The sequence below is a fragment of the Meriones unguiculatus genome (genome assembly GCF_030254825.1).
Source record: "Meriones unguiculatus strain TT.TT164.6M chromosome 13 unlocalized genomic scaffold, Bangor_MerUng_6.1 Chr13_unordered_Contig_2907, whole genome shotgun sequence".
Classification (NCBI taxonomy): Eukaryota; Metazoa; Chordata; class Mammalia; order Rodentia; family Muridae; genus Meriones; species Meriones unguiculatus.
In genome coordinates, this window is record NW_026843582.1 from 745,001 (window position 1) to 754,306 (window position 9,306).

Below are 9,306 nucleotides of genomic sequence, written 5' to 3' on the forward strand. Positions count from 1 at the left end.
GGAGGGAAGGAGGGAAGGAAGAAAGAAAGGAAGAAGGGAAGGAAGGAAGGAAGGAAGGTGGGAAGGAAGGAGGGAAGGAAGGAAGGAGGGAAGGAAGGAAGGAGGGACGGAAGGAAGGAAGGAGGGAAGGAAGGAAGGAAGGAAGGAGGGAGGGAAGGAAGGAAGGAGGGAAGGAAAAAAGGAAGAAAGGAAGGAAGGAAGGAAGGAAGGAAGGAGGGAAGGAAGGAAGGAAGGAAGGAGGGAAGGAAGAAAGGAAGGAAGGAGGGAAGGAAGGAGGGAAGGAAGGAAGGAGGGAAGGAGGGAAGGAAGAAAGAAAGGAAGAAGGGAAGGAAGGAAGGTAGGAGGGAAGGAAGGAAGGAGGGAAGGAAGGAGGGAGGGACGGAAGGAAGGAAGGAGGGAAGGAAGGAAGGAAGGAAGGAAGGAGGGAGGGAAGGAAGGAAGGAGGGAAGGAAAAAAGGAAGAAAGGAAGGAAGGAAGGAAGGAAGGAAGGAAGGAAGGAGGGAAGGAAGGAGGGAAGGAAGGAAGGAAGGAAGGAGGGAAGGAAAGAAGGAAGGTGGGAAGGAAGGAGGGAAGGAAGGAAGGAGGGAAGGAAGGAAGGAAGGAGGGAAGGAAGGAAGGTGGCGCAAATCAGGGAGGGAGGCCACGCCCACGGGGTGCTGCACCAATCAGGGCGCTCGGCCACGCCCCTCCTCAGCCACTTTGATGGGCGTGGGTTTCCACCTGAGGGGCCACTCCCCCTCCTCATCAGTCATATTCAGATGGGCGTGGCCATCTCCCTCAGGAAGGAAGGAAGGAAGGAGGGAGGGAGGGAGGGAGTGAAGGAAGGAAGGAGGGAAGGAAGGAAGGAAGGAGGGAAGGAAGGAAGGAGGAAGGAAGGAAGGAAGGTGGGAAGGAAGGAGGGAAGGAAGGAAGGAGGGAAGGAAGGAGGGAGGGAGGGAAGGAAGGAGGGAAGGAAGGAAGGAAGGAAGGAAGGAAGGAGGGAAGGGAGTAGGGAAGGGAAAAGGGAGAGAGGGAGGGAAAGAGGGAAGGAAGGAGGGAAGGAAGGAAGGAGGGAGGGAAGGAAGGAAGGAGGGAAGGAAGGAAGGAAGGAGGGAGGGAAGGAAGGAAGGAGGGAAGGAAGGAGGGAAGGAAGGAAGGAAGGAGGGAAGGAAGGAAGGAGGGAAGGAAGGAAGGAGGGAAGGAAGGAAGGAAGGAAGGAAGGAGGAAGGAAGGAAGGAAGAAGGGAGGGGAAGAAGGGAGGGAAGGAAGGAGGGAGGAAGGAAGAGAGAGGAGAACGTGACGATCCCCCACAAGGTTTTGCCTCCCAAACACCCTAGAGCAAGTGAATCCGAAGCCCAAAGGAATTTTCACTTAGAGAGAGAAAAGCAGCCAAAGCTGAATTAATCCTCAGCCCCAGGTCTGCCGAGTCCTCCCCTCCCCACGTCCACGAGGAGGAGGAGGGGGGAGGAGGAGGAGGAGAAGGAGGAGAAGGAGGAGGAGGAGAAGGAGGAGAAGGAGGAGGAAGAAGAGGAGGAGGAGGAGAAGGAGGAGAAGGAGGAGGAAGAAGAGGAGGAGGAGGAGAAGGAGGAGAAGGAGAAGAAGAAGGAGGAGGAGAAGGAGGAGGAGGAGGAGGAGAAGGAGGACGAGGAGGAGGAGAAGGAGGAGGAGGATGAGGAGGAGAAGGAGGAGAAGAAGGAGGAGAAGGAGGAGGAAGAGGAGGAGGAGGAGGAGAAGGAGAAGAAGGAGAAGAAGGAGAAGGAGAAGGAGGAAGAGGAGGAGGACAAGGAGAAGGAGGAGAAGAAGGAGGATGAGAAGAAGGATGAGGAGGAGGAAGAGAAGGAGGAGGAAGAGAAGAAGGAGGAGAAGCCTCAGGAAGCCCCGCCTCCTTCTGCTCCGCCATTTTCCCCTCCTCACGTCCCGCCCCCTTCTTCCGGTCCGCCATTTCCCCTCCTCCTCTTGCTCCGCCATTTTCCCGTCCTCACGCCCTGCCCCGTCCTCACACCCCACCCCCGGCAGCCATTTTTTTCTCCTCACGCCCCGCCCCCGGCAGCCATTTTCCCCTCCTCACGCCCCGCCCCCCGGCAGCCATTTTCCCCTCCTCACGCCCAGCTTCCAGGCAGCCATTTTCCTCACCTCACGCCCTGCCCCCTCCTCACGCCCCGCCCCCCGGCAGCCATTTTCCCCCTCCTCACGCACCGCCCTCTTCCTCTTGCTCCGCCATTTTTCCCTCTTCTATCCCGCCCCCGGCAGCCATTTTCCCGTCCTCCCGCCCCGTCCCCGGCAGCCATTTTCCCCTCCTCTCGCCCCGCCCCCGGCAGCCATCTTGCTGGACGGCGTCGACGTCGTCGGCTTCACGGCCTCTGCGCTCCTGGACGCGCCCGAGCGGCTCCGTGGACGCGGCGTCCGGCGCGGCCTGTTCCACGTCGACTTCCGGCGCGCCGACGCCCCGCCCGCGCCCAAGGCCTCGGCCGCGCTCTACCGGAAGCTGCTCCGCGACCGCGGCTTCCCGACCCGCCCCGAGCTCCGCCCCCTGCGCAGCCACTTTCCCTGCGGCTTCGCCTGGGGCGTGGTCGACGGGCTCGTGCCGGTGAGGCCCCGCCCCCTCCCCGGGACACGCCCCTCCACACGCCCCGCCCCCTCCCGCTCCGCCATTTTCCCCCTCACTCAGGAGGCCACGCCCCCTCCTTTCCGCCATTTTTTCCCCTCACTCCGAGGCCACGCCCCCTCCCACACCGCCATTTCCTCCCAGAGAAGGTCCCGCCCCCTCTCGCTCCGCCATTTTCCTTCTCACTCAGGAGGCCACGCCCTCTCCCGTCAGCCATTTCCCCTCCTCACGCCCCGCCCCTTCCCACTCTGAGATTTTCCACCTCATGGGGCCACGCCCCCTTTCTCTCCACCATTTTTCCCCTTACTTAGGAGGCCACGCCCCCTCCTCTCCGCCATTTTCCCCTTCACTCAGAGGCCACGCCCCCTCCCACACCGCCATTTTCTCCCAGAGAAGGCCACGCCCCCTCCACTCAGCCATTTTCCTTCTCAGAATGCCCCGCCCCCTCCTCTCCGCCATATTCCCACTCACTCAGGAGGCCACGCCCTCTCCTGCTCAGCCATTTTCCTCCCACTTAGAAGGCCACGCCCCCTCTCGCTGTGCCATATCGCCCTTACTCAGGAGGCCCGCCCCCTCCCACACCGCCATTTTCTCCCAGAGAGGGCCACGCCCCCTCCTCTCAGCCATTTTCCTTCTGAGAAGGCCCCGCCCCCTCCCGCTCAGCCATTTTCCCCCTCACTCAGGAGGCCACGCCCTCCCCCGTCAGCCATTTTCCCCTCCTCACGCCCCGCCCCTTCCCACTCTGAGATTTTCCACCTCATGAGGCCACGCCCCCTTTCTCTCCGCCATTTTTCCCCTCACTCAAGAGGCCACGCCCCTCCTTTCTGCCATTTTCCCCTTCACTCAGGAGGCCCCACCCCCTCCTTTCCGCCATTTTCCCCCTAACTCAGGAGGCCCCGCCCCTCCCACACTGCCATTTTCTCCCAGAGAACGCCACGCCCCCTCCTCTCAGCCATTTTCCTTCTCAGAAGGCCCCGCCTCTTCCCCTCCGCCATTTTCTCCCAGAGAAGGCCTTGCCCCCTCCTCTCTGCCATTTTCCTTCTCAGGAGGCCACGCCCCCTCCTGCTCAGTCATTTCGATGGGCGTGGCTATCCACCTCATGAGGCCACGCCCCTCCCATAAGCCATTTTGCTTCTCAGTAGGCCCCGCCCACAGGCCACCAGCCCCGCCCTTAGCCCTCAGGACACGCCCACAGCCCTCACGACCCGCCCTCAGGTCACCAGGACCCGCCCACAGCGCACAGCCCTCCCACTCTCTAGGCCCCGCCCACAGGCCCCGGCCTGGCTTTGTCCTGGGGGTCTCCCTCTGCGGGTTCAAGCCTGGCCCGGTGCTAACCTGTGCTCTCTCCTTCTCTCTCTCCCTGTCTCTCTCCTTCTCTCTCTCCCTGTCTCCCTCTCTCTCCCTCTCTCTCTCTATCCTTCTCTCTCTCTCCCTGTCTCCCTCTCTCCTTCTCTCTCTCCGTCTCTCCTTCTCTCTCTCTCTCTCTGTCTCTCTTTCTCCCTCTCTCTCCTTTCTCTCTCTTTTCTCTCTGTCTCTCCTTTTCTCTCTCGTTCTTTCTTTCTCTCTTTTCTCTCTTTTTCGCTGTCTCTTTCTCTCTCTCGCCCTTTCTCTTCCTCTCTCTTTCTTTCCTTTGTCTTTCTCTCTATTTCTCTCTCTATCTCTTTCTTTCTCCCCCTCTCTCTCTTTTTCTTTCTCTTTTCTCTCTTTCTTTCTCTCTTTTTCCCTTTCTTTCTCCCTTTCTCTTTCCTTTTTCTCTTTCTTTTTCTCTTTTTTCTCTCTTTCTCCCTTTCTGTCTCTTTTTCTCTTTCTTTCTCCCTGTCTCTCTTTCTCTCTTTTTCTCTTTCTTTCTGTCTCTTTCTCTTCCTTTTCTTTCTTTGTCCTTTATGTCTTTCCCTTTCTTTCACTCTCTCTCTCTTTCTTTCTTTTTCCTTTCTCTCTCTTTCTCCTCCCTTTCTTTTTCTCTCTATTTCTCTTTTTCTTTCTCTCCTTCTCCATTTCTGTCTCTCTTTCTCTATGTCTTTCTCTTTCTCTCTTTGCTTCTCTCTCCCTTTCTGTCTCTTTCACTTTCTCTCTTTCTTTCTGTTTCTCTTTCCTCTCTCTTTCTTGCTCTCTCTCTTTCTTTCTGTTTCCCTTTCCTCTCTCTTCCTTGCTCTCTCTCATTCTCTTTCTATCTCTCTCTTTCTTTCCCTCTCTCTCTCTCTGTCTGTCTTCTGTCTCTCTTTCTCTCTGGGTCTTTCTCTTTATTTCTCTCTCCCTTTCTATCTCTTTCATTCTCTTTGTATCTCTCTTTTTCTTTCTCCCTCTCTCTGTCTCTCTCTCCTTGTCTCTCTCTCTCTCCCTCTCTCTCCCTTTCTCTCTCTCTCCCTCTCCCTCTCTCCCTCTCTCTCCCTCCCTCCCTCTCCCTCCGTCTCTCTCCCTCTCCCTCTCTCTCTCCCTTCTCTCTCTCTTTCCCTCTCTCTCTTCCTCTCTCCCTCTCTCTCTCCCTCTCTCTCTCTCCTCCATCTCTCTCCTCCCTCTCTCTCTCCCTCTCTCTCCTCCCTCTCTCTCTCCCTCTCTCTCCCTTTCTCTCTCCCTCTCCCTCTCTCTCCTCCATCTCTCTCCTCCCTCTCTCTCTCCCTCTCTCTCCTCCCTCTCCCTCTCTCCCCCCTCTCTCCCTCCCTCTCTCCCTCTCTCTCTCTCAGGTGGACTCCGCCCCCTCCCAGCCCCCCGACCCCACCGTCTACCTGTGGGACCCACGCGGGACCCGGCAGCTCACGCTCATCCCCGCGGCCTCCATCCCCCCACGCGCGCCCCGTCCCCCGTCCTGCGGGGACCTGTCCGCCGTGCGCCTCCGCGTGTCGCTGGCCGCGGAGTTGGGCGTCACGCACATGCGCTTCGCGCTGGACTGGGCCTCGCTGCTCCCGCGGGGGACGCGTCGCGCGTGGACGGGCGGGCGCTGCGCCTCTACGCGTGCCTGGCCGGGGAGCTGGCGCGGGCAGGCGTGGAGCCCGTGGTGACGCTGTGGCAGCCGGGCGCGGGGCTGCCACGCGCGCTCGCGTCCCGCGGGGCGTGGGGGCACGCGGGGCGCCCCGGGCCTTCGCGGCCTACGCGGGGCTGTGCTTCCGCGCGCTGGGGGGCTCCGTGAGGACGTGGCTGACCCTGGGGGAGCCCGACCCACGCGCGACCTCCCCGCGCGAGGCCCGGCACATGCTGCGCGCCCACGGCCTGGCCTGGAGGCTCTACCACGCGCGGTTCCGGGCCGCGCAGGGCGGACGCGTGTCGCTGGCGGTCAGGGCCGACTGGGCCGAGCCCGCGTGGGCCCCGTCGCGAGCGGACCGGGAGGCGGCGCAGGCGGCGATGGAGAGGGACGCGGCGTGGATGCTGGACCCCGTGTTTGGGGCGCGGGGGGACGGAGAGGACGACGGCGGGTACCCACGCAGGACACGGGAGAGGGTGCGGCGCGTGTGGGGGGTCACGCTGCCCGGCTCACGCGCGGGGACCTGGGGGCTGGTGCGTGGGGCCGTGGACTTCCTCGCCGTGGCGCACTACGGCACCGCGCTGGTGGCCGCGAGGGACTGGGACGCGTGGGACGAGGACGCGGGGGACACGGACGCGCGCGTGCATGCAGAAGAGGATGCAGATGGGCATGCAAATGAGAATGTAAATAGACATGCAAATGTGGATGCAAACGAACATGCAAATGAGCATGCAAATGAGGGTTCAGGAGGAGGGGAGGGCCGTGCAAATGGCCGTGTGAACCAGGATGCAAATCTGTATGCAAATGAACACACAAATGAAGGCACCGGAGGAAGGGATGGACGCACAAACCGGGATGCAAATCAGCATGCAAATAAGAATGCAAATAAACATGCAAATGAGGATGCAGGAGGAAGGGATGACCGTGTAAACCAGAATGTAAATCAGTATGCAAATGGCCACGCAAATGAGCACGCACATCAGGACGTAGAAAGCCAGGATGCAAATGAGCATGCAAGTCACCGTGCGAATAGACATGCAAACTACCATGCAAATGAGGATGCAGATGGCCATGCAAATGAGGAAGCTGTGGGAAGGGAAGGACGTGCAAATGGCCGCACAAAGCGGGATGCAAACCAGCATGCAAATCGCCATGAAAATGGACACGCAAAGGGGGATGCAGATGAACATGCAAATCGCCATGAAAATGGCCACGCAAAGGAGGATGCAGATGAGCATGCAAATCGCCATGCAAAGGAGGATGCAGATGAGCATGCAAATGAGGAAGCTGTGGGAAGGGATGGACGTGCAAATATCCGCACAAATCGGGATGCAAACCAGCATGCAAATCGCCATGAAAATGGACACGCAAAGGGGGATGCAGATGAACATGCAAATCGCCATGAAAATGGCCACGCAAAGGAGGATGCAGATGAGCATGCAAATCGCCATGCAAAGGAGGATGCAGATGAGCATGCAAATGAGGAAGCTGTGGGAAGGGATGGACGTGCAAATGGCCGCACAAAGCGGGATGCAAATCAGCATGAAAATGGCCACGCAAAGGGGGATGCAGATGAGCATGCAAATCGCCATGCAAAGGAGGATGCAGATGAGCATGCAAATCGCCATGCAAAGGAGGATGCAGATGAGCATGCAAATCGCCATGCAAAGGAGGATGCAGATGAGCATGCAAATCGCCATGAAAATGGCCACGCAAAGGAGGATGCAGATGAGCATGCAAATCATCATGCAAATCGCCACGCAAACGAGGATGCAGATGAGCATGCAAATCGCCACGCAAAGGAGGATGCAGATGAGCATGCAAATCGCCATACAAAGGAGGATGCAGATGAACATGCAAATCGCCATGCAAATCAGCATGAAAATGGCCACGCAAAGGAGGATGCAGATGAGCATGCAAATGAGGAAGCTGTGGGAAGGGATGGACGTGCAAATGGCCGCACAAAGCGGGATGCAAACCAGCATGCAAATCGCCATGAAAATGGCCACGCAAAGGAGGATGCAGATGAGCATGCAAATGAGGAAGCTGTGGGAAGGGATGGACGTGCAAATATCCGCACAAATCGGGATGCAAACCAGCATGCAAATCGCCATGAAAATGGACACGCAAAGGGGGATGCAGATGAACATGCAAATCGCCATGAAAATGGCCACGCAAAGGAGGATGCAGATGAGCATGCAAATCGCCATGCAAAGGAGGATGCAGATGAGCATGCAAATGAGGAAGCTGTGGGAAGGGATGGACGTGCAAATGGCCGCACAAAGCGGGATGCAAATCAGCATGAAAATGGCCACGCAAAGGGGGATGCAGATGAGCATGCAAATCGCCATGCAAAGGAGGATGCAGATGAGCATGCAAATCGCCATGCAAAGGAGGATGCAGATGAGCATGCAAATCGCCATGAAAATGGCCACGCAAAGGAGGATGCAGATGAGCATGCAAATCATCATGCAAATCGCCACGCAAACGAGGATGCAGATGAGCATGCAAATCGCCACGCAAAGGAGGATGCAGATGAGCATGCAAATCGCCATACAAAGGAGGATGCAGATGAACATGCAAATCGCCATGCAAATCAGCATGAAAATGGCCACGCAAAGGAGGATGCAGATGAGCATGCAAATGAGGAAGCTGTGGGAAGGGATGGACGTGCAAATGGCCGCACAAAGCGGGATGCAAACCAGCATGCAAATCGCCATGAAAATGGCCACGCAAAGGAGGATGCAGATGAGCATGCAAATGAGGAAGCTGTGGGAAGGGATGGACGTGCAAATATCCGCACAAATCGGGATGCAAACCAGCATGCAAATCGCCATGAAAATGGCCACGCAAAGGAGGATGCAGATGAGCATGCAAATCGCCATGCAAATCGCCACGCAAAGGAGGATGCAGATGAGCATGCAAATCGCCATGCAAATCAGCATGAAAATGGCCACGCAAAGGAGGATGCAGATGAGCATGCAAATCGCCATGCAAAGGAGGATGCAGATGAGCATGCAAATCGCCACGCAAATGAGGATGCAGATGAGCATGCAAATCGCCATGCAAATCAGCATGAAAATGGCCACGCAAAGGAGGATGCAGATGAGCATGCAAATCGCCAGGCAAATGGCCATGCAAACAAGCATGCAAACGAGGATGCAGATCGCCATGCAGATGAGCATGCAAATGAGGATGCAGATGAGCATGCAAACGAGGATGCAGATGAGCATGCAAACGAGGATGCCGATGAGCATGCAAATCGCCACGCAAACGGCCATGCAAACAGGCATGCAAACGAGGGTGCAGATCGCCACGCAGACGAGCGTGCCGACGCGCGTGCAGGCCGCCGTGCACACGCGCGTGCCCGCGGGCCCCCCTGGAGCTGAGCGACGCCGCGTGGCCGCGCTCCCCGCGCCGGGCGCCCGTGGTGCCGCGGGGGCTGCGGCGCGCGCTGACGTGGCTCACGGCGCGGTACGGCCGCGCGCCCGTGTACGTGGCCGCCAGCGGCGTGGACGGCGGCGACGGGGAGGACGGGGAGGGACGCGCCGCGCGGCCTCTACCTGAGCGGCTACGTCAACGAGGCGCTCAAGGGTGAGCACGCGAGCGTGCGCACACTCATCGCCTGTTCACACTCGCGTGCTCACACTCATCGCCTGTTCACACTCGCTTGCTCACACTCATCGCCTGTTCACACTCGCGTGCTCACACTCATCGCCTGTTCGCACTCGCGTGCTCACACTCATCGCCTGTTCGCGCTCGCGTG

At 58.4% G+C, this 9,306-nt stretch overlaps 1 protein-coding gene across 1 annotated transcript in view; it reads left to right on the forward strand.

The window, feature by feature from the left end:
* LOC132650550 (uncharacterized) overlaps positions 1-9,064 on the forward strand; it is a 15,759-nt gene extending 6,695 nt beyond the window's left edge. Inside the window, 4 exon segments of the mRNA XM_060375893.1 lie at positions 2,298-2,566; positions 5,266-5,485; positions 5,488-5,643; positions 5,646-9,064. Coding sequence (XP_060231876.1) covers positions 2,298-2,566; positions 5,266-5,485; positions 5,488-5,643; positions 5,646-8,929 — 3,929 coding nt within the window. The 3' untranslated portion in view covers positions 8,930-9,064.
* The last annotated feature ends 242 nt before the right edge of the window (positions 9,065-9,306 follow it).